We start from the raw sequence: 26,550 nt of genomic DNA on the forward strand, positions 1-26,550 counted from the left end.
TAAAAAATGGACAGTGGTTATCAGTTCAAACATGATGACATATAAAGGTAAACAGCACACAAAAGGACTGTTGGATCTCAAGGAGCAGGGAAGCTAAGTCTATGTCTTAAGTCTGGTGAAAAAAAAAAAAGGACAGATGTAAGTCATCCTCACTCCATAGTAGTCACATATTGGTAGCTAAAAGGAATTAGAAAATTAATATTTCCTAGAGTGTACAAGAACAGATGATGAGCTGATCTATGATGTCAAACTTGTGCCAATATAACTATTCCTTGGTGGGAAAGAAAAGAAAGGGAAATGTACAAGGTATCACATGAAGCAGACACTGAGTCAGAATACCGATATAGGTGCAAATGAATCAATATTCTGTCTCAATAGCATGTCTGTTTTCACCTGACAAAGATCCCTAACCCTTTTCTGCTAAGCTGATGGCCAAAGTATGGTCAGACTGGTGGGTAGATCTGACTAAAAGCCAGATTCATTCTTGCCATAAAATTAAGGCATGCTGAATTTTATGCAACCACAACTTTGCAGGAATGGCTCAGTTGTCTGGTGAGAACAAACCAATTACAGTCCTCATCTTAACAAGTAATGCTGTGACCTCTCATAATGCTGACCTATGAGCCGTTCATGCCAGAGACGCCATCCATGGATGTCCTGCTCTGGTCTGAGTGTGGTGGGCAGGAAAAGCTCAAAGTAGGTCATCGCCCGCTGCATAGTCATGTCAAATGGGCACAAGAGCGGCTCAACTTCGGCTAGGATCTCCTTGGTGGCATTCAAGGGGAAATATAAGCGACACACCCTGATCATGTTTTCTACCACACCTTCGGCATTCCTGAAAATAAAAAGTGAGGGACATTTTAATCACTTTAAACTAGGCAATGTCCTTTTTAGGTTGGTAATGCTGCTACCAGAAGATTTTATATCAACTTCATAAAGGCTTCTCTTATTAAAAGGGTTTGTCAAGGAATATGTCTAACACTTTCATTTAAAAAAATCTATCCTGAAAGGAACAAAATCATCAGGAAAAGGTGTCAAAAAAATATGAGACATTCCTGGGTTCACTGGGTTTGTATCAATTCAGAAGAGCAGGTATTTACCTCTTCAATCTGATGTCATGTTTCAGACATTAATACCATTACGATACACTTTTTGGGTTGGAGGGATCAAAATAAATGTAAACATTCTCGAAGTGAAGGAGTTACGCTATTATATTTGCCACCTTCCTAATGGAGTTTTCCTTAACTTCAATGCAATAATTAAAATTCAGAGAAAGAAAAGGGAGAACACAAAATAAAGAAATGTAATCAACAGTACCATAAGGTAGTTCAAATTCAGGCCTACCAGTCTCAGATGCACAGTCAACTAGATGCACACTACAGGCACATCAAAACCCAGACACACTTCAGGTGCACCCCCCAGGTTGACCCTATGCCATAATTATGGCAATTCTAGCAAGATGCAGGTACACAAGTGACTAAATACACACTATGTGAACCTCAGACATACCCAAATGCACATTAGACACACTATCAATAACCATCACCCATCAACATGCCCCCTACAAGATGTGGACTGCATTCTTCAAAAATTAGAGTCAGAGTGAGTGAGTGAGAGAGTAAGCGACAGTTATGGACACATAGTGAGCTTGCCTCCTTCCCCAGGGTGCATCAGAAATACTATTCCGTAACATCCGATAGAGGTCCTTTCACACAAGTCCAGTCACCTTCAAAATTAACACTTAAGAAAGCAGTAGCCATCCAAGCAGACTTATGTTCATCTGCATGATAATATGAGAGTAAAATAGAAACAGAACATTCAAGCATTCAACACTTCAGGAAACAAAAATTTTTAAGATGTCTTAACCCTTTCAATGTGATGACATACCTTTTGTGTTATTCTTGCTAGCACCACATGATTTCATTCAACTCATGGTATACTTCTTCTAGTCAGAGGTTAATAATCTGTCTGTAATCTCTTCATTACAAGGTGTCTCTCCTAATCTGAACAAGATCATTTGATAATAGCAAGAATAAAATACAAAAAATAAATAAATAAAAATAATGAACTGGTACATCTATCTATCTATTGCCAGACGCCATAATCCCATAAGGGGTGGCCATTTGACTCCGAGTTATTTGTTTTACAGGGAGGGGCATTAACCCTCCACCAACCCACTTGTTGACACGTAGGGAGCACGTATGGTTTGGTTACATGGTTACCACCCAGTGTTGTAAATGGTTTCTTGGCTTACAGGAAACCATTTGGCTTGTCACTCAATGTAATGCCACCAGTAATGGCAAGAAAAGCAATATGAAGTGACAGGAAAGATGGGAGAAATAGGAAGAGAGAGGGCAGGCACAGAAAAAGAATGATAAAGGCTAAGGAAGAAGTAGGCAGCACTACATCAAGTGAGTGGATGATGGTCACCACCATACTTGGTTAATTAAGAATGATTAAACATGATGCTTGTATGGAACATCAATGTTAGCAGCAAAGAGTTACAGGCAAATAAACAGCAACTCTTTACTTCCAGCCATTCTACTAAAATAAAGATGTGGCTATTTATCACTTGTAGCTGTCTTCTTTGTATTAAGTCATATTTATCATTCAGCTTTTCTATAAATTCCGATGTGACATACAGCATTTTCAATTATGCTATTGACCACTCTGTGTTAGTCTGCACATAAAAAGATTATCACAATCTAATATCTGACTACGGTATTCAAATGGCTATTAGATAATTATACAGTATTGTATTACCAATTATTATCTGGCCAAATGGCATAGCCTATCTAGTGTGCTCTTACACTTAACACTCAGGTAACAATAAACAACAGCATAACCAAATCAACAAGCTTGCCACTCAGGACATATACAGTAAACTCCTAATTATTTAATGCTGCATTAACTGACATACATCACTATCTGATAAGCAAAAATCTGGCTAAATTAATGCATTACCCATTTTTCACAGCATTAACCAATAGTGTGCCACTAAGGAATAATAAACATACTCCTGAGTATAGTATACAGTAGCTGTATACACTACAATTATTTTACAGTAAAATGCCATATTATTTATTAGGAAAACTCTATTTGGGGTTGTTTTTTCTAGGTTCAAATAGAGTACACTATAAGGCTTTTGCAGGGGTTATGCTCCTCATGGGGGGGGGGGGATAGTACTGCATTATCTGATAAAATGAATCATCCAACATGGCTTTGGCTGAATTATGACGGATAACTGGGAATTTACTCTGTAACTGAGAACAGTAATACAAAACTGTTTTGGTACAATCTCTGAACAAAACAGAAATCCATGCTGGAAATACAGCCACCAATGATGAGCTCTACTGTGTGTGTGTGTGTGTGTGTGTGTGTGTGTGTGTGTGTGTGTGTGTGCGTGCAGGGGGGGGAGCTGATATATACAGTGCTCTTATACTGTAATTCTTGACAGTAACTGAAAATATTGGTAATATTCATCTACATATGCTCACAGGTATAGTGAAAATTTTAAAAATACAATTCAGTTTCTATTCCCTCATATAGGGTGGGAGGGGGGAGAGGGTCGAAACTGCAAAGAGAACAGGGCAGGTAGGATAATCAAATGAATAGACTGCCCACTGAAATTGGAAGTACTAGTACTGCATATTCATCCTCCTACCAATCCAGCTTCCCTAAGTCTTGGTTCTAATCACCTGACTATTCTCATTAAGTGATCTCATAATGAAAAAATTCACTCAAATATTACTGAGTAATCAATATGCCATCAGTCCTCATGCAAGTCTAAGTTGCATTTGGGCAAAATAGTCCTTTAAAGGCAACAATTTTAAGTAACACATGCTCATGCTTAAGGGATTACAAGCATAAAAAAAGCACTCCTGTCTGACTTCAGTACGACTTTCTAAAAAAGATCTGAACAACTTTAAGAATGGCATTTGTTACCTACTTAATGAAGAAAAAACTTTCTGTAAAACACAAATGTGGACTAACTATGGTTTCTAAGACATATGCTAATACAGCATATCCTCATTTTACGATGAACTAATATGCAATTAATCACTAAAAAATTCTGAACAACTTTACGAAAAGAACGCCATTACTGTAATTCGTCAGTTAATAAAGAAACAACTACCTTTAACATAAATGTGGACTAACTGTAGTTTCTAAGACATACGGTAATACAGCTGACCCTAATTTTATGATGAACCAGTATGCAATTAATCGCTTATGCAACAACAACAAAATTAGAACACTTTTCAAAAAACAACTGCAATTCTGCTTATACGATAATTATGATCCCATGCAAAGCCTCACTGGTCAACAAGTATGATCCTTATTTTCCCTCATGCCATCACTGACACACAATGACTATGTCATTTGTTTGTTCCAAGATGGCCTTTGAAATCAGACTATCGGGTATATCAGTGTCAGTGATGGGGACAATAATGTGGTGCTGGAGTTCAAGCAGCAAGTGAAGTGCTCTGATGTGAAATAAGTACAGAACTGTTTCAGCTACAGTGAGTTGGAAACTGATTACTGTACCAGTATCAGACTTACTGCATACAGAAAAACCTCTGCAGGTCGGCATCCTACAAGTTGGAATTATGTACAAGTCGTATAGCATATGAAAAAAAAATGTTAATGAAAATAATTTAAAATGTTTGAAATCGGTAAAAAAAATCTCGGAAAACTTTCCCTAAAGTTGTAAAATGACATCTAACGAAGGGCCCATATTGGTGTGACGATGCATCATTCTAGGCTGTGAGGGCTCATGTTGCTCCACCAGTCAGAAAATTCTCATAAAAATACCCATGAGATGTAAAATCTCGGCTAAGGGAAGCCATATCACGGTATGGTGATGCACCGGCTCATCACGTTCTAGCCTGTGAGGGCCCGCCAGCCACCTCCCACCCAGTGTTGCTAATATAGGGCTTGTCCGGTAAATGTAGATGATTTTTTTAAAAATCTGGGAAATAATAAATGATAATGTTTGCTCTATATCTGGCATATTGTAGTCCTATCTAGCACTGCATTCCTTAATGTTCCCTAATTTTCATCTGTCTGGTGGATTTTTATCACTGTTTAGCATATTGTAGTCCTATCTAGCACAGCTTTCCTTAATGGTCCCTAATTTCCATCAGTCTGGTGGATTTTTATCACTGTTTAGGCCAGTTTAGCGAAGTTCTGTGCTGTACAGTACTGTGCATTCCATCTGGCAGTGCTGCTAAGTCCCGCAACCTTCCGCCTCACTCTGCCTCAGTCTAGCATCTGCTACTACTTGCGTCGGTATTCTCTCACATTCCACTCTGAATCCGCACTTTTATTCCTAACCAGCATGCCTTCGAAGGCTCCCAAGGCTCCTTCTGGCAGGAAAGGGAATGAAACTAATGACCCTGAGCATTCAAGAGAAGCTGAAAGTTTTGGAAAGGATCAATGTTGGTAGCTTGATGTGTGCCACGTGCAGAGTTTTACCTGAAGCCGAGCATGTTTCACAATAAAAAGAAGAACTATTGTTCAATTCTGATTATGGTTAAGAAATGTTGCACAGGAGCAATTATATGCTCCTCTAGCACCTCTACATCCTACCAAGAGACCCTCCTTACGCTTACATTACACCTTCTGCAAGCATGGTAAGTGATTTTGTTTTTTTGTTTCTGGTTAGTCAGGAAGTCCATATTTCCCGTAAGTTGGAATTATGGTCATCGGAATGGCCTCAGCCCCAATTATTCCGACTTAGAGGTTTTACTGTATTTGGTGAAAAGCCACAGGGGAAGAGCAGTGACGAGAAATAACTACCACTTTAGGTGAGCTGGAAACTTGTTTTTAGATGTGACTGGGTTGGCGACCCTTAGCTAAAACTATATCCTCCAATGAAACCATGTTAGAGTGTAAATGACTCATTGTATGATAAATTATATGATGGAATTATTTTCAAATGATTCCTCATCATAAAATGAAGGCATGCAGTATTTACTATTCACTTCATAACAAGTACTGAACAAAATAACTTTCACTGCATTCTTATGTATATATATAAACTAACATCTAATATTCATAATGTTGCACTGACAGTATGCTGATGTGACAAATTATGTAAATCATGAATGGGAGTTGCAAGGTTTGGTGAATGAATTTGGGACAGTGTGTAGGAGGAATAAGCTGAAAGTTAATGTAAACAAAAGTAAAGTTATGGTGTTTGAGAGGAATAAAGTCACAGAGTATGCAGTGAGGTTGGATGGTGAGGATATGGAGAATGTGAGTGCATTCAAGTACTTGGGTAGTGTGATGAGTAAGGATGGAACTTTGGGGGATGAAGTGAGTGAAAGGGTACAGCAGGGAAGGAAGGTTGTTGGTACACTGAAAGCAGTGATGAGAAATAGGGAGGTGAGTATGGAAGTTAAGAAGTCACTGCATGATAGTACTGTGATCCCTACCCTGACGTATGGAAGCGAGGCATGGACCTTGCAAGAGGGGAACAAGTCAAGAGTGAGAGCAGTGGAAATGAGTTACTTGAGAGGAGCATGTGGAGTGACGTGGAGGGACAGGTTGACAAATGAAGAAGTGAAGGAACGCTGTGGGGTGGATGTGGTTGAAAAGATTAGGAGAAATACACTGAGGTGGTTTGGACATGTGAAGAGAATGGAGAATGAAAGACTGACTAAGAGGGTGTATGTAGGTGAGGTGGAGGGAGGGAGAGGGAGAGGTAGACCGAGGATGAGGTGGAGGGATGGAGTTGAGAGGTATATGAGGGAGGGGGGGGTGAATTGGGGGGAGGGAAGTCAAATGGTGGGTGACAGAGCGACTTGGAGGCGTTTTGTCTGCGGCCACCCTTTGCGGGATTAGGGCGTCGGGCTATAGATAGATAGATAGATTAATTATCCCTTAAGAAGTCATGGTTTAATTGGCTATATTACTCTAGCTACTATCATCCTCTAACCATCATCCAATCTTTAACCGACCCTACCAGGAATGCAAGAGCCTGGGTCTAGGCTTTTGTGGCAAGAGTGACCAGTCACCATCCCCTATATGATCCCATACCCATGAGGGACACAACTGATTGAATAACCTGATTCCACTGGACCACCAGTAGTCTCACTGTTAGCTATTTGGTTAACTCCAAATGTAGTAAATTATTTTTTTGGTTACACAAAACCATCTAGATTGTTATTTACCAGCCTCACCTGAAGGTAGCACAACACCAGATATATATACAGCTACCTTTTGCAAGACTAGGAAAACATATGAAAACTTTCAACAGTTTGCCCAATAAAATTGACCATCCACCCACTCATTCAATCTGCCAATCCTTTCACATACTCAGTGCTTTACATTATTATAACTTTTCACAGTTGTTGCTACAATATATGCTTTTTGAAATAAGAAAAAAATTAACCACCGGAAATGAACAATTCGGATTATTTGGCTAATTGTAATTTTTGCTCCACCTCCAGCAACAATATTATGCTTACATCAAAATTATACAACTGAAAATCAAATACTGTACTGTCTGGAATCAATCTGTACACTTGATAAAAAAACTGGATGGTTTTACACTAAGCACTATTGCTTATACGGTTTCCTTATGCGAACATTTCTGAATAAACTGTTTACTTATATTTCATATGTTGCATAAAGTTCTTGTTTTATGTCAATGATGATGATACTACTAGCCATATACAACTTTCAGCAGCTACTGAAGAATATTTTCCTACGCTTCATCCACTGTTTCAAAATGTAGAGACAATGGTGGTAAAATTTTTTTTGACTGAGTGTGTGAGTACTTCAATAGGTAATGAAAGATCAATACAACATGTTGTAGTTATCATACTGTGTTTATCATTTACGGTACTATATTGGGTAACTATCATACACTATAACCAAGAAATAGGAGCCTAGTGGTCTAGTGGGTTAAGTCACCCCACAAAGAGGCAAGCAACTGGTCATTCATGCCTTAAATGTCTTACCTAAGTAGTCTGGCCCAGGAGCCCCCATGTTCCACCTGGGCAATACACGACTAGATGACAGAATAAAGAAGTGATTATCTGAAGAGGCTTCATGTAATAGTAACAGAGTCTTTTTAGCTGTAATAGCAGTAAAATGAATGTGTGGTAATCATAGGGAACAGGAAAAGTATATGGTAGGATACTTATTGACCAAGTTAGGGAAATAACAGAGGAATTAGTTGGAGAAAAACAGGGAGGTTTTAGGAAGGGAACAGGTTGTGTAGATCAGATATTCACTCTTAGATCTTTAGTGGAAAAATTTCGAGAGATGGGAAAGAAGTCGCATGCAGCCTTCATAGATCTGAAGAAAGCATATGACATGGTGGATAGAAAAGGAATGTGGAAAGTATTAAGGATTATGGTGTAAATGAGAAGTTGCTGAATGACGTGAAGAGTAAGTACGAGGGTGCTAAGGCTGCAGTACATGAGATAGTAACTGAGTGAATTTTTCAATCTGAATGTTGGATTGAAACAGGAATGTGTCATGTCCCCATGGTTGTTCAATCTGCATACGGATGGAGTCATAAAAGAGACACATGGTGGGGCAGTGGATGTTGAAACAACCCTGATGAGAGATGGCAGTGTTTGGAAACTCCCTGTACTGTTGTTTGCAGATGATACTGTATTGTTAAGTGAAGACAGAGGGGAACTGCAAGGATAAGTCAATGAGTTTGGGAGTGTATGTAAGAAATGGAAACTAAAGGTGAATGTAGGGAAGAGTAAAGTTATTGTCTTTGAAAGAAATGAAGTCACTGAATGTACAGTGTGGCTGGATGAGGAGGAAATGGAAAATATGAGTGCGTTTAAGTACTTGGGTAGTGTGATGAGTACGGATGGAAGTTTAGTGGGTGAAGTGCTTGAAAGGGTACAACAGGGAAGAAAGGTTGCTGGTTCTTTTAAAGCAATTATAAGGAACAGAGAAGTGAGCATGGAAGTAAAACAGTCACTGCATGACAGTATCGTGATACCAACTCGAACCTATGGAAGTGAAGCTTGGATATTGTTGGAAGAACACAAGCCAAGAGTGAGAGCAGTGGAAATGAGTTATTAGACTGAAGCATGTGGAGTTCCATGGAGAGAGAGACTGACAAGTAAGGAAGTGAAGGAGCGCTGTGGTGTGGATGAGAACGTGATAGAAAGTGTTAGGAGAAATATATTGAGGTGGTTTGACCATGTGGAGAGGATGGAGAGCAAGAGACAAACAAGGAGAGCATGTGAATGAGGTGGAGGAGGAGGCCAAGGAGGAGATGGAGGGATGGAGTGGAGATGTATATGAGAGAGGGGGGTGTGAGATGGAAGCAAAGTAGTGAAAAGGCACTGGACAGGGCAACATGGAGGTGATTTGCTTGTGGCTACCCCTTACGGCAGGGGCGGGGAACGTCTGGCCTCCGGGCTGTATAAGGCCCGCAGGACCATTTGATCAGGCCCGCAAGGTAATTCATAAATGCAATTTCATAAACTCATGACTGAATATATATATATATATATATATATATATATATATATATACTGTATATATATACAGTAATCCCTTCAATATCCGATGTAATAGAGCCAAAGGCATGTCCGGAATGTGGTCCCATCAGGAAAGTGGGCCCATGCCTCCTGGACTGGTACTTATGGACCCTGACCCAGCCCAACTTTGAAAGCCACCTAAATACTCGTAACTCCCTACCAGACATGCATAGCACCTATTTAAGACCCTATTCACACCAATAATGGACATAGAGCATGAAATAAATGAAAAGGAACCAGAGAATGAGGAATCAGAAGTGAGTATGGAAAATATTTAGCAGTGTACAGGCTACTTACAGCATGTCTCTGGCCGCCTCCTCTGAGGCTCAGGCAGTGGTGAAAATGCTCTTGAAGCACGTACAATAATCCAGTGTTGTGCTACACTTAATTCTTTGCACTGTGAGTTATAATTGTTTAACACTGCACATTCTGTTCTTAACTTCTTAACCGCGGGGCGTCATTTTTGTGACACTCTGGAGCAAGGGGTCATACCGAGAGGCATCACTGTAGTGATTCTGTGTTATTTTGAATTCGTCCGGGCTTTCAAGTGGTGGCTTGTATCATCTATCAGTACTACCAGCGTCCAGCTATACTAAGTTCTGCTAATGTCATCTGTAATCCCATCCACTGTTGACAATTTGGCTATTTTCTCCTGTCCTTGACTCCCCTCCTTACCTCCACTCCCATTACCCTCTCCTCCCGCCTGCCCAGCTGTGCCGCACTACACAAGTCCTTCACAGATTTTTCCACTCATGTTATCCATTGACATGTGCCCTATGCCCTTTTCTTATACAATATATGAAAGAAAGAGAAAAGGTAACTGATACTGCCATACATCTGGAATGGGCTAATTATCACATGGCAACACCCCATGTGCACTCATTCGCTAATTTTCCCTGTCTATTTCCCCTTGAAATATGCCGTAATACCTATTCTCGTAACAAAAATATATATACTGTATAAGAAAGGAAGGGAGAAGCCTTAGTGATATTTACATTCACCTGGAACTACCTAATTTAATATGAATTGTCTAGATTTCCTCCCAATCATTTCATAGCATATAAATTAGCAGCTGTCACCACGCTGACATTGTCAACCCTTCCCTGTCCCAAGGCCACATCAATCAGTTTACTGTCGTCTTTCAAGGTGAAGCCATCTCGGATTCGCGCCTGTCCATTTCCGCCGTTATTTAGCCCAATGCAAAGGGCCCTGTGACCTCTACCCCTACTAAACCTCGTGTGGGAAAGGATAAAGGGCTAAATGCCTCCACTGTGGAACGTGAACTGGCTAATTTATCAATGATAATGATGGACAGTGACTACGATTTATCTGGTGACTCTAAAGCAGTGCAAGTGGAAATGTAAATAATGTGTAAATAGCAAGTGAAAGCAATGAATGTAAATATAATTGAACAGTGGAAAATAATTTTATAAGTTACTGCAAGTGACAGTGCATAACACAGTGTAAAAAAATAGAAATGTAAATAATGAAAATAAAATAAATAGATGTTGGAGTGGCCCTGGTGAGAGAGGATAGTGTTTGGAAACTCCCTGTACTGTTGTTTGCAGATGATACTGTGTTGTTGAGTGAAGACGAAGGGGAGCTGCAAGGCTTGGTGGATGAGTTTGAGAGAGTGTGTAAGAAACGGAACCTAAAGGTGAATGTAGGGAAGAGTAAAGTGATGGTCTTTGAGAGAGGTGAAGTCAGTGAATGTACAGCGAGGTTGGATGGTGAGGAATTGGAAAATGTGAGTACGTTTAAGTATTTGGGTAGTGTGATGAGTAAGGATGGAAGTTTGGAGGGTGAAGTGCTTGAAAGGGTACAGCAGGGAAGAAAGGTTGCTGGTTCCTTGAAAGCAGTGATAAGAAACAGGGAAGTGAGCATGGAAGTAAAAAAGTTACTACATGACAGTATTGTGATACCAACTCTAACATACGGAAGTGAAGCTTGGACATTGTTGGAAGGACACAAGTCAAGAGTGAGAGCAGTGGAAATGAGTTATTTAAGAGGAGCCTGTGGAGTCAAGTGGAGAGACAGGCTGACGAATGAGGATATAAAGGAGCGTTGTGGTGTGGATGTGGATGTGATAGGGAGCGTTGTGAGGAACACACTGAGGTGGTTTGGCCATGTGGAGAGGATGGAGGGTGAAAGACTGACGAAGAGAGTGTATGTGAGTGAGGTGGAGGGTGGAAGAGGGAGGGGGAGACCGAGGATGAGATGGAGGGATGGGGTGGAGAGGTATATGAGAGAGGGGGATGTGAGTTGGGAGAAGGGCAGTGAAATGGCGGGGGACAGGGCGACTTGGAGGCGATTTGTTTGTGGCCACCCCAAACGGGATTGAGGCGTCTGGCAATAGATAGATAGATAGAAAATAGAGAATGGAAATAGAAATGTAAAAATTAGTAATATAAGAATACGAGCATAAATACAGTAATCCCTCCACTATCCAATGTAATAGAGCCAAAGGCATGTCCGGAAAGTGGTCCCGTCCGGATAGTGGGCCCCAGCCTCCTGGACTTGTACTTGTGGACCCTGACTCAGAAAAACACTTATACAACTCCCTCTGGACATGCATAGAACCTATAAGACCCAAATCACACCAATAAGGGACATAAAAGACTGAAATAAACGCAAAAGAACCAAAGAATGAGGTTTTAGAGGTGAGTTTATACAATATTAAACATTCTGGGTACTTACAACAAGTCCCTGGCTCCTGGACTAACTCAGAAAAACGCCTCCCTACTGCACATGCATAGAGCCTAAGACTCTATTCACACCAACAAGGGACATAAAAGAGTGAAATGAGGTGTTAGAGGTAAGTATGGAAAATACAGTACAATATGAAACATTCTGGGTACTTACAAGAAGTCCCTGGCCATCTTGATGAATAACCCGCCTCCCCTCAGACTCTGACAGTAAAAAGGAGTACCTGAAGCACCTGCAGTACACTGTACATGAAGTCTTGCACTGAACTTAGTCATTTGCACTCAGAATTCCATTCTCTTAACACTAAGCACTCTAGTCTTACTTGCGCTCCATTGTACCTTAGTGAAATAAGTGTTGCACTCTGCACTTAAAGTCTTTGCACTCATAAATCCATTTTCTAAATACAACACACTCTAGTTAATTGGAGCTCCACTGAAAGTCAATAAAATCAGTGTTGCATTCTGCACTAGTCTTTGCACTCAGAATTCTAATTTCTTAACTCTATGCACTGTTTTTTTCACTGCACAACACTGTAAATTCACGTGTGGTCTAATGGAGAAGTTCTTGCCATTTAATCACTGTCAGAGTCTGAGAGCAGCTGATGCAGGTGGCCTAGGGGTGAGTCACTGGGTCGTGGTGATGGAGTACCCACTGCAGACAACTCTGAAGAGAGGCTCAAACTCACGTCAAGTGGTAACTCCACCGTGGCTGATGTGCTGGGCTGTGGCTCGGAGGATGAGGGCCTGTCTTGGGGAGGCAATGGAGTAGAGCCAGGGCTGGGTACAGCAGGGATCACGGGTCTGAAAAAGCTGTCAATGGTTGATTGACGCAAGGAACGATGATTTTAACAATTAATGATGTGCTGTCTGAAAGCGCGCACTTCCTCCACAAGTCCCAAGGGCCCCATCTTCCTGTCGCAGTCCGGGTGCTCCAGGTAGTCCAGAACGAACTCTACATGTTCCCAGAGTGTGCTCAGCTTGGGGATGGCTGGAGTAGTGTCACGCTAAGAGGAGTCCGCATCATCGTCACCGTCCTTGTCAGAATCTTCAAGCTGGGTACTGACACCTGCAATTGAAGATGCAATCTCAATATCAGACATGGTCTGATACCCAGAATCGCCCTCGTCGTCATCCAACCACTCACGCACTTCGTCCACATCAACATCGTCCCCACGCGCACGTAGATGTGCATGGAAGTCATCCACGTCGAAACCTAGGAAATCGTGCTCCACATCCGTTTCGAGAAGCAGACGAGACCAACCATTTTCTAGAGTCTTGACAGGGACATCCTTCCATGCACTGGCCCAATTGTAAGTGGCAGACTGATGTTGTAGTGGCGAAGGTTTTCCAAAGTCTGCTGGCCTCGAGTGTCATGTCCCTCCCTGCGCTCGTCCTCGTCCTTGAGAACCATCATCTCGTCCAGGAACTTCCGTCGGTACAGCCTCTTCATTGCCACGATCACTCCTTGGTACATTGGTTGGATGAGAGCAATTGTATTAGGTGGCAGAAACATGCACCTAACGCGCCCATTCTCAGCCACCAAGTCTTTGTCGAACGGGTTAGCAGGTGAACTGTCGAGGAGAATGAGGGCCTTTACCTGGTCGCGTGGGATTCCCAGTTTCTTGGTCTGGTAATGGATGACCTCCTTGATGAAATGGCGGTGGAACCAGTCTTTGAAGATCTGGGCTGTGAACCATGCCTTCAAAGAATGGTACCAAACAACAGGAAGGACATCCATCACCCCACGAAGACACCGAGGCTGCTTTGCACGGCCAACAATAACGGGCTTAAGCTGGTACATGCCATTAGCACTGGCACAACACAAAGCATATCCGTTGCTTGCAGAGCTTGCGGCCAGGTACACACTTCTCCGTCTCCTCGGCTAGAGTGTTCGTAGGCAAAGAGCGATAGAATAAACCAGTTTCGTCAGCGTTGTAGACTTGACCAAGAGTGAGGCCCTCCCTGTCAATCAAGCGCTTCACCTTGTGCCGAAACTCCTCTACTCCATTCGCGTTGGCGTCCAAACCTTCGCCATGGGCCTTATGGTTGGTATGGCCATGTTGTAACTTGAACGCGAAGAGCCAACCCTCGGATGCCTTGAAGTCTGGGGCGTCGTGAAGCCTTGCAAACTTCTCAGCAGCAGCCTTCAGCTCCGTGCCACGCACCAGCACACCAGCAGCATGTTGCTGCCGATACCAAATCAACGTGGAGCAGTTGACTTCAGCATACTTGGGAGTAAACATCATCTTCCTCTCCACGTTGCGTTTGCTTTTCGACGAGAAGTCAGCCGTGTACTGCATGAGTTTGTTGCGGGATCTCTTGATATCAAACAAAGTAGATCGGGCCAGGCTGAATTCATGAAGGATGCGTGAGGTAGACCATCCCGCATCCACCTTGTCCAATATCTCCCTCTTCTTCTCCAGAGTCAAAACCACTCCCTTCCTCTTCTCAGGCAGTGGGGCCATCATCACACACACTACCAAGAGGCAGGAGAGCAGCAGCAGAGCCTGCAGCAGGTAAGGCACCACCACAAAAGCGAGCAAGTGGGCAGCCATGATGACGAGTGTGCACTCACAACAAGAGACGAGCAGTAAGTGGGGAGGATGCAGAGGCGCTCTAGCGGACGGCGGCAGAACGACGCACCAAAACACAGCTGGTCTGCGCCACGCGCACCGAGTTCAAATTACGGGTGGAAAAAAGTTGGATTTTTTCAAATTTTTTGCCCATTTTGGGAATACTGGATCCCAGGACCAAAATATTCGGTAAGTGGGGATGTCCGGAAAGTGGGCGTCTGGATAGTACAGGGATTACTGTACTTGGAGTATTGAAAGTGAAAGTAAATGTTTCGCTCTAGCATGTATAAGTACTTTGAGTAATGAAAGTGAAAGTCAAAGCTTCATTCTCTACGCTAGTTTACTGAACGAGAAAGTGAATGCCTGCAGTGAAAATAAACTACTAGTACTGAAAGAAACTTATGGATAAATACTGTATATATAAATAAGTGTAATAAAGTACTAGGAATATAAAGTGTGAGTGTGTTTATAAATAATGACAGCTCTGCCTAAGAATACCAACGGGGAATGAGCACGGGTGGAAAATTCGTATGCGCTTGTAATTTACATTGCTTTCACAATGATTTTTTTTGGGGAATATGGATTCCAAACAACTTGAAATTCACAGAATAGTGTTTGCAGTTATAATATCAGGCGGTGGTAACCATATTACGGGGTATCGGAAAGTGTAAAGTGGAGACTTTGTTACCATACTTAAGAAGTCTCCACAAGTCCTACGGTAGTCGACAAAGGCTCAACAAAAATCCCAGGAGTCAACTGAAGGTATGTGCCATATGCTTATGTAATTACAATATTCTAGGACTAATAACTGATTTCTGGCAAATATTTTTACAAAGTCAGTCGGAGCACGATTATCCCCACGGGACGTGCATAGCACACTCCCGACATTCCCACGGTTAAGGGGTTAATTGTGCCACGCCAGTTTCAACCACCAGTTTGCACTCCACACTTAATCCTTTGCACTCTAAATTCTTTCTTAACACTGACAACACTGTAAATTCCCATGTGGTCTAGTGGCGAGGTATTGCAGTTTATTCATTGTTTATTCACAACAGAGGGCACGTGCAGCATCCATTGCAATGAACATCTACTCTCAATGGTGGTTAGGTGGTAACTGGAGAGGGGGGAGGATGAAAAGGGTGAAGAGGCCGTGTATAAACACAGCTGTTCGGTGCCGCATGCCAATTTCAAATTATGGGTGGGAAAAAAAATTGGATTTTGGGGGGATTTTTTTCTTTTGTTGGCCATTTTTGGATTCCAAAGGTCCAGGCCCACAATGTCTGGGTAGTGGGGTGTCCAGTTAGTGGGCATGCGGATAATAAAGGGATTACATATATATATATATATATATATATATATATATATATATATATATATATATATATATATATATATATATATATATATATATATATGTATATATATACTGTATATATATATATATGTATATTATGTACTGGGCTACGGTTGATTTTAGGTTGATTATTTTGTATGGCCCACAAGTGATGTTAAAAATATCCTAATGGCCCTTAATAGGAGAAAGGTTCCCCACCCCTGCCTTACAGGATTGTGGTGCCTGGCAATTGATAGATAGAGATAGCAGTAAAAAGGTAGAGTAACAAAATATTCTGTTCCTTTTTCTACTTAACTAGAACTTCATTAACTCTGGGGTCCCCAAGAAATTTTCCAGTTACAATTTTCAGTCAATTAACATCTACATTCTCTGAAGTTCTAATACAGCAGCCTCACTGAAATAAATACCTATTAACACTCAGGATACCATATGTACTTCTTTATATAATTTATTAACATTATGAAATAAAGTGAACTGAACTGAACTGAACTAAATATTACATTATTACATTCTGGTTAATGCCAGATTACTTAACTGAACTGAGGGAAATGTTCAGCAAAGCATTATACTCCATCTCAAAGAACACTTGCATATTAAACCCTGACTACTCCTTGGATTTCAACCCCAATGGGCCACATCCACTTGGAGGACCTTAACCCACTTGATCACCATGCACTTACTACTTAATACTTCACTCCAGAGCTGGAAAGGGATGTCTTCTTACAGTGGAACACTGCCCCATAATACAAACATCCTTCACTTCCCTCCCTATCCCCCTAGAGGAGGATGGAGGAATTCCAAAGGGCAACTAGGGCCACTACTACTACCACTACTACAACTACTATTACTACTACAATGGTAATAGTACAATACTATTATTATTACCCCATGACTGCAACCAAAATGCTAAAACCCAAGGGAAAATGAACGACTGAAATTCCACACCCATGTAAGAACATAAATTTGGCAAAGAAGTTCACAAAAAATTTGATAAAACCAGTTTTGCCATAAAAATAAGTCGGGCATAAACTTAAGAAATATGGAAAAAATCCTGACAGAAAAGTGAGGAAAGTTCACAGTAAATATACATATCAATAATTTCAAGTTCAAAGCATGGAAAAGAAAATATATAATAGGCCACAACCCAGGAACTCACATTAAAAAAAAAATAAAAATCATTGATATAATACCAGTGCAGCAGAATTGACAGGAGGGAGAAACTAGAGGTACAACACAAAGAGGCATGGAAAGCATGAACTCCAAGCAGCAAAAAAAATGCTGAAGATTTTAACTCTTTCAAGCTCCTATGACTTAGTATAATCATTTCGCATCAGATGTAATAGAATACTAAAGCTGTCAGAAACATTAAAGGGTTAATGGTGACTGCATTAACCCCATGAATATAATTACTTCTTTATAGTTTACTCTTTCTTCCTTACAACAATTTTATTCAATTTAAGGCCTCTCGTACTGAAGGGGTTGATGAAAGATACATCTAACTCCCCAGTCTGAAAAGTCTTTCCTACACTGAATAAAAGTGTCTGGAGATAATATGAATAAAAACACAAAACACTGCCAGATTGAAGGGGTAACCTTCTCCCGGGCAGGACAACTACAGTACAGTATTCCATTCCAGCCAACACTAAAATCTGCTGAAAGTGAATCATAGGACTCTGAAAGTGTTAGCCTCTTCAGGCCGATGATGTATATATTTAATAATTTATTATTGCTATCTTCAAATAATTTTATTTCACTTCGGGAGAGAAATGTGGTCGTGGAAGGGTTTATGGAGGCCATTCCTAACCCCATCAGCACCACAGTTTCTCCAAATTCTACAAAATCATTTGGAGGCAGCAAGAATAAACCTGTGTACAAAGATGCATCATCCTCATGAAGTGTTAAAATTGTTAGAGAACTAAGAACGGTACTCAACTTACGATGTTTCTCCCTTCCTACGGCTAAAGAAGCGACTGGTACCCCTCCTGGTCCGCCTGAAATAAGTCATGACAGTGGGATCGGGCAGCCATACCTTGAAAATTTTTGGTAAACATTTGTCTTAATCACCCTCTATCTGACATAATATTCCTTTAGCTTATTCTTGCAATCTCTAGATGACTTTATTCTGCTTAGGAGACACTTTTAAGTGTGGCAGTTCATTAGTCTTCACTAACCCCTTCATTACTAGGGGCATCTCCCAAATGCAATAATCATCTAACTGCAGCAAGAATAAAATAAAAGAGACTGCCAGATTGAAGGGGCAAACCCTTTCAAAACAGCGATGTATTTTCATAGTTCATTCTTGCTATTTCCACACAATTATACCCTTGTTTTATGATGATGTGCCTGATAAAACTCATCACAACGATTTATCATATATCATCATCAGCTGCAACGTGGGTTTAATGGACATGAGTCACCTACCCAACAAAGTCTAAAACCAAGTTTCCAACTCACGTAAACTGGTGATTATTTCACTTCATCACACTTGACTCACTGCTTAACCTACTGCCAAAAGTAAGTCTTGTTTCCAGCTCACCTAAACTGGTTCAATAGTTATTTCACTTCACTGCACTTCCCTTTCTTCTCGAACTCCTACACTGTACACTATTGTCACTACTGTTTCATCATTAGTACTAACACACACAACAATGACCAAGTTCAAAGGCCATCTTGGAAAAAACAGATGGCTGAAGGCTTCAGTGTCAGCAAGTCTACAGTCATTTGTTTGTTCCAAGCTGGTCTTTGAACTGAGTCACTATCAGGTGTGTTAGTGTCACCGATGGAACAGTAATGTGGTGTTGGAGTTGAAGCAGCATATGAAGCGCTGTGAAGTGAAATAACGACCAGTTTTACTGAGTTGGAAATTTATTTTTAGACTTATTTTTGGTGGTAAACAGCAAGTAAAGTGCAGTTAAATGAAATAACATCCTGTTCAGGTGAGCTGGAAACTTATTTTTAGACTTTGTTGGGTGGGTGACCCTTGGCCAAAAATGTATCCTCAATGAACCATGTTCCTATGTTATAACTGCCTCAAAATACAATTAATCATCATGTGATGTTTTGGTCAAACGAATCCTCATCCTTAAACGAGGGTCTGTTGTAATCAACTATGAAGAGAGATCTCATACAAGTAATAAAAGTTGTATCTAGCCTCTCCAGTATGAATTCACTCCTAAGTTGGATACAATCATCTGAAGGTAGCAAGAGTACATAAAATACATCATTGGAGTGAAGTGGTCAACCCTCTTAACCAATACTGATGAATGCAACCAACAACATCAAATAAAACTATACCCAAAAACTGAAATGTACACATGTTGTAAGGCTGCAAGAGTTCCAGTAATAGGGCCTCATTTAAATGCTACTGCATCATTACCGTACATACAGTACACTAGAAACTCTCAAATACGAATAGTACTGGTCCAAATGCTTTGTGGAAAAGGGAGTACATGTATTTTAAGAAGTATGATCATAATGAACGCTATGAGGAAAAATCATGTAATAAATACATTACAGCACCAAGAACTGGAAATACAGAGAAGTTCTGGTACCTTGTATTAGTCATTCATTATCTGCCCTTACAATGCCCACAGCTAAAACTTTGTCTTGAAATACAGTGCAGTATGTAATGACTGTCTAGGATCAGGTAATATCAACAACCCGTTATCACATGAAAAATTATTCTGGGAAGAGAAGGTTTTTGGAAACTGGATGTTTGGATTTAAATGCCTGCACTGTAGAGTGCTGATGATATGACTCTTCTGTAGTGTAGAAAATCCTCACTGAACATCAGGGATGCATTTCAGAATATCACAGTTTCTTCCATACAACTGGTGCTGTGGCCTTTGGGGAAGCTGGTATGTCAGCTTTACAAGTAACTGAAACTTTAATGGGCAAGCTTTCTGTACTTCACTGTAGACTTAACTGCAAAACTGAATGAAAAAAAAGTTTGGCTACTTCAGCTTTACAAGTAACTGAAACTTTAATGGGCAAGCTTTCTGTACTTCACTGTAGACTTAACTGCAAAACTGAATGAAAAAAAAGTTTGGCTACTTAAAATGAGAACCTGTATGCTTTCTAAAGTAACAGTGAAAATCCCATTGTTTTCAGAAGACTCTAAGTATTAGGCAACAAGTATTCAGGCATATTTTCTACTCTCTTCATGGCGGTATTCAAAATTATTTGCCTAGAAACTCTTTTCAGGTTCATGTTTATTGTGTTATGCTGTTTTAGCACTAGTAAACATTCTAAATTTCATTTTGGGTAGGGCCTGTTTGGTGTTATAGTACTTTATGATAGGGTAGGTACATGTCCCACCGAAACACTCCTCTATTTTTCCCTTTGATTCTTAACTTCACATTTCAACGTTTCACATTTCACGCGGTTTGGGTGTAACATCCAGGCAGCAAAAAAAGAGGAGTTACTGTACATACGACGCATCTTATTTTTCTTTTTTATTCTTCCTACCTGCCCAGATTAGTACCTCTGATTAGTCTCCGTCTCAGAGCAAACATTTACTCTGGGTAAACAGAACTGCCAGCCCTTTGTGGTCAACTTATCTGCCTGTTAGTAGTTAGTTAGTTAGTTAGGAAGTCACTGCACATAACAAATAACTCATGATTCAGTGCATTGCATAGTTTTTGCACTAATTCTTTTCAACTCAATAGTTTGAGGCTGCTTATAGTTATTACTTTCGTTCCAAATTTTGTATACGTCTCTTTTGTCCTCAACATTGCGTTACAAACACACAACGCTACGCGCAACAATGTTCGTTAGCATATATATATTTTTTTTTCACTTTCTTCACAACGGACACACTTACGTGCATGTATATTTCATGACTGATTACTGATTACTTATTTTTATGAATTCCTTTGTATTTTATATATATGTGTCTGTGTTAATTTTCGAAAGACTATGAGGCCTTGTAGGGCTACTCCCCGCACCTGTTTCATCTCCCCACACCTTCAAACATACCTGTTGTCATGGCTGGTGTGATAAATTCCAATGAAATGGAGAGTTTCCACAAGAGAATTTGGTTGCTGCCAAAACTGTAATGATAAGTGTGATGAAGTGTAATGATAATGTGATAATTGTAATGGTAAGTGTGATAAAAATGTAACGATAAGTTAGGATAGTAAAAAGAGAAATCGGAAACAAATTATTGCTTCTTTTTTCCTTTCTTATGTATGCATCTATAGCATTATTCAACTTTATTTTGATGTCCATGATGGTTATAAACATTTATAAGTGTCTGTGTTAGTTTTGGAATGATTATGAGAACTTGTAGGGCTACTCCCCATACCTGTTTTATCTTCCCACACCTACATACACACCAGTTTTTATGGCTGGTATGACAAATCTCATTGAAACTGAGGGTTTCCACAAGAGAATTTGGTTGTTGCCGAAATTTTTCTCCCCAAGTACCACAAAGGCCTTGTAGGCCTACTCCCCACACTAGTTATCTCCCCACACCTACATACACACCTGTTTTCATGGTAGATGTTACAGAACACACTGAAGTGCTTTCTTTTCATGCGAAAAGCTGGTTATTTCCAACCCCCGTACCTATAGGCCTACTCTCCACAGCCTACTTTATATCACCATAGCCTAGGACAGTAAACCCCCACACCTACATACACCTGTTTTCATGGTTAGTGTGACAAAACAATTTGAAATAACCTGTTTCAATAAAAAAAATATGTAGTTATCAAAATTTTCATGTTTTCGATTGTTTTTGAGGGGTACCTAACATAAACTTTTTTTAAATTTTGACACGCAATTGTGAGGTAACCATTAGGCCTACAGGGGTATGGACTGCGTTGTCAGGTGTGTAAATTCTTCCTGCCAGAACTTGATCAATTTGCCCTTGGTGAAAGTCGCCAAAACACCCCCAAATTGTGGTTGTGGGAGGTACCCTGCCTGAAACAATTGCAGTCTTCAGGGGTTAATAACGACCATCGGATACAGTGAATTTTCGGATATAACCCCCCCCCCAATTGGTTTATCGAGGGTTTACTGTATATACTGTATTATATATATATGTACAGTAAGACCTCACTATAATGGACTAATTGGGGCTCAAACCATTCCGAAAAATGCAAAATTCCGATAAAAGCGACATCCAGACTTCCCCCTGCTAATCCAGACTTTTTCCGATATATCAGACATTAGTCCGGATCGCATGAACAGTTTTAAAACTGTTTTGACTGCCACTGCGGTACTGTACTGTGTTATAACTTCACTACATTAAGCAAATGGTATAATATATACAATAATACTATATTAAACACTGATAAACATGTCCTTTATTTACCTGATCATGGTGAACACGGCTGAAGTGATCAGGCAGTCCGGACTGCTTCTGGCTTTATCGAACTTTTTCCGATATATAGGAATTTAGTCTGGTAGCTCCTGGAGTCCGATAAAAGCGAATTCCGGTCTACTGAAGTCCGTTATATCGAGGTTTTACTGTATATATATAATAATCATATGTACCGTACTTACATAACACACACATATATATATATATATATATATATATATATATATATATATATATATATATATATATATATATACTGTATATATATACTGCAGGGTTATAACTTTTTTTTTTTTTTTCCAAATAAAAGGTAGCTTGTATCATAAATTGATGAACTTCTGTTTAAAACAAAGAAGAAAGCCCTTATTCCTCTCAGTTTAAAAAAAAAGTCACCCCCAAATAAAAAAATGGATTACCATATATTTAACATTACCACACACAAGTTTTATCACTTTCTTAATCCTTATATAGATTTTTTATAACTTTACGGACTAGCACAGATGATTTTAGAATTGCTTAGAACTTTCTAGAACAGTTTGTAATGTTCTAGTATGGTTTAACATTGTTTAGAACATTCTAGAATAATCTAAATATTAAAAAACGAGATGCAGTCTTCTGCATCTAACAGTTATCTTTGCAGTTTGCAGGTGAACAGTCAGCAAAATAATTTCTTAGTGTGTTAATGTTATATATTAATTTTTTTTGTTTTTCAGATAAGCATGATGTCACACAAAAGGAGCGATACTGTACTATCATACAGAAGAACAACGATGTCTGGACCAATAATTTGGTGTGGTTTCAACAGTCACACAGAAGAAGAGGAATTGTGCCTTTAGAAGAATCTTCATTGGAAGAAAAATGCAGAATGCCAAACAAAATGCAAGTTGTTGAACATTACCAGCTTCTTGGAGCAAAAATCAAATTAAGAAAAGAACAAATAGTTGAAATTTCCAAAGAAGTTACAAAATTATGGGAGAATAAATTGAACTTTCCACATGTGTCAGATCAAGCAATACAAGCAAAGCTTAACAAGGTGCTACAATCTTATAATGAAAATGTCAAGAGGGGAAAATATGATGCCCTAAATAAACTTTTTGATATCACAAAAGTAAATGGTCAATGGTTATCCACTGAAGATAAACAACTCTACCACCTACATGTGCAAAGCAAAGGAGAAGTGGGTACTCAACAGGTCAAGTTGCAAGTAAGGAAACCATTCACCCTTCAAAATGACAAAAACTGCCTGATGAACCTATACAGTAATCCCTCCATTATCTGATGTAATAGAGCCAAAGGCATGTCTGGAAAGTGGTCCCATCCGGAAAGTGGTCCCATACGGAAAGTGGGCCCCTTCCTGCTGGACTGGTACTTAAGGACCCTAACACAGCCTAACTTTGAATGCCACCTAAATAACTCCCTACCGGACATGCATAGCACCTATTTAAGGCCCTATTCACAAATATAATGGACATAAAGCATGAAATAAATGAAAAGGAACCAGAGAATGAGAAATTAGAAGTGGTTATGGAAAATATTTAGCAGCACGTCTGTCGCTGCCTTCTTAAAGGCTTTGGCAGTGGTGAAAATGCTCTTGAAGCACGTACAGTAATCCAGTGTTATGCTGTACTTAATTCTTTGCACTGTGAGTTTTTTGTTTAATACTGAACATTCTGTTCTTAACCTCACCACGTCAGTTTGAATCACCAGTTTGCACTCCACATTAATCCTTTGCACTCTAAATTCTAATTTCTTAACACTGCACAGCACCGTAAATTCCCATGTGGTCTAATGGTGAGGTATTGCAGTTTACTCACTGTTTATTCACAAAAACGAGCACGTGCAGCATCCACTGATACGTACATCTACTTGTGATGGCAGTTGGGTGGTAACTGGTGAGGGGGGAGGAAGGAAGGGGTGAAGGGACTGTGTGCAAACACAGCTGGCCTGTTTGGTGCCACGCGGCAATTTCAAATTACGGGTGGGAAATAATTATGATTTTGGGGGGATTTGGGGGGGGGGGCATTTTTGGGTTAAAAAGGTCCAGGCCCACAATGTCCGGTGAGTGGGGAGTCCAGAAAGTGGGCGTCCGGATAGTACAAGGATTACTATATATATATATATATATATATATATATATATACATAGAGAGAGAGAGAGAGAGAGATAGTCTCTCATTTATCCAGACGTGTTCATTATCTGGACACTGGACCTTGGCTCTATTAAACCATTATCAGAATTAATTTGCTATTATCTGGAGGTTAAAGCCCCACAGAACTTTGGCTGGCCAGCCAACATGTTGAAACATTCAGTATCATGGCTGTTGGGCTCAAGCCGTGAGCGGGAAGTAGGCCATAACCCACAACCAGAGCTAAAACATTCATCTGCCCCTGTACTGAATGGTCAAAGTCACGCACTCGTCTGTTCACTCTCAAAGAACCTCCAAGTAATACAACTGTAACCCACAAGCAGTGTCAAAACGTCCGTACGCATCCCCACTGAATATCCAAAGTTGCATGGCCACCAGGCTAAGTCTTTCCTAACTGTCACTGAGAGACACAGACCACAAACCACAAGTACATGTTCGGTAACAGCAGCCATCAGCCTCTCTACTGAACGTCCAAAGTCACCCCATCACGGACAGTTGTGTTTCCGCATGGCCACTGGGCATCGAACAGACCACATGCCATGAGTAAATGTACTGTATAGTAAAAGCGCCTGTCTGCCTCGTGACAGAAGGGTGTAAATCCTCCCTACGACCTCACTTTTATCCCCCTCCCGTCCCTCCTCCATACCCTCCTGATTACCCCCTCAGTCCCTCCCCTCCTTCATGATGATGGCAATGACTTGTGAGTTTGCGATTTATTCGACTACTACTGGTCATATCGAAATTCCGAAGTGACCATGAGAAAGCTCATGAAATTCTGCACCTAGACATATGCTTAACTCTTGGAAGGTGCTGGCAAAATTTTGCAACAGGATGGTGGGAAATTATATGAAGGTAAGTTTTACTCTTAACAATATTCTCACTGCATTTCTGTACTTTTAATCATGAGTTTTCTGTGTTTTTATTAGCTTATCTTAGAGTGTAAACTCCATTGATGACGACGGTAAACCACTTATATTAATTTAACCAATTTCCGGTGGCATATTTGGCCGTGGAATTTCTTTGTGGCCCTGGAACAGCTATCACTGGTGTCAGAAAACTGATTTTCCAACCATCCTGAGATTTTTTCTGGGTGTTTGTTCCTTATGCACTGTTTCCTTGCTGTTTAGCATTAATATGGATAATCTTACCTGTGTTCTGATGTCTAAATATGGCAGATGGACCCGAAAACGGTGCCAAAATTACGATAGGTACTGCACACTCGCACCAAAAAGTATCGGTGCATGATACGTGTTAAATATTATGACACACGGAACAAAGGTAACTGGAAATTGTGGTTCTGTCCTCCCACACGCAGGCATCCCAGACGACAGATGAATGCTATTTCAAATACCTCTTGTGTCCTCCATAATGAGTAGGGAATGGCAGTAACTGTTATAATATATACAGGTATTAACAGGTTGTCACTGCCACATGATCAAAGCATTTGGGATTACATCGGACCCATAATGCACCGAGTTTTTGGTGCAAGTGCACGTACAGTAGCGTATAGGTAGGATTTTTTTTTTTTTTTTTATGTTTTTCTTGGTGTTTAGCAAATACTTTGGATATTCCTACGTGTTTTAATGTCTAAATATGTCAGTTTGACCTGAAAACAGTGCCAAAATTAGGAGGGGTACTGAACATACAGTAGTGAACAGGTGGGGCATTGTTTGGTTTTCATTGTTTTTTTTGGCATGGTTGTCTTGGTGTTTAGTATTACTTTCGATATTCCTATATGTGTTTTGATGTCTAAATATGACAGACTGACCTGAAAACTGCCAAAATTAGGAGGGGTACTGTACATGGTGTGGTGCATAGGTAGGATGTTTTTTTTTTTTTTTTTTAAATCGTTTTCTTGGTGTTTGGCGTTACTTAGGATTTTCCTGTGTGTATGCTGATGTCTAAATATGGCTGAATGACCAGAAA

General features: G+C 40.2%; 1 protein-coding gene across 1 annotated transcript in view; it reads right to left on the bottom strand.

Annotated features, from left to right (window-relative positions):
* Nucleotides 1–26,550, bottom strand: part of LOC145408248 (proteasome activator complex subunit 4B-like) — a 212,521-nt gene that overhangs the window by 157,663 nt on the left and 28,308 nt on the right. Inside the window, exons 4-5 of the mRNA XM_080279014.1 lie at nucleotides 18,091–18,144; nucleotides 618–835 (exon numbers count right to left, since the gene is read on the bottom strand). Coding sequence (XP_080135140.1) covers nucleotides 618–835; nucleotides 18,091–18,144 — 272 coding nt within the window. The remainder of the gene's footprint in view (nucleotides 1–617; nucleotides 836–18,090; nucleotides 18,145–26,550) is intronic.

Source organism: Coenobita brevimanus, chromosome 76 (assembly GCF_032717465.1).
Source record: "Coenobita brevimanus isolate Jiangsu-jjx chromosome 76, ASM3271746v2, whole genome shotgun sequence".
Lineage (NCBI taxonomy): Eukaryota > Metazoa > Arthropoda > Malacostraca > Decapoda > Coenobitidae > Coenobita > Coenobita brevimanus.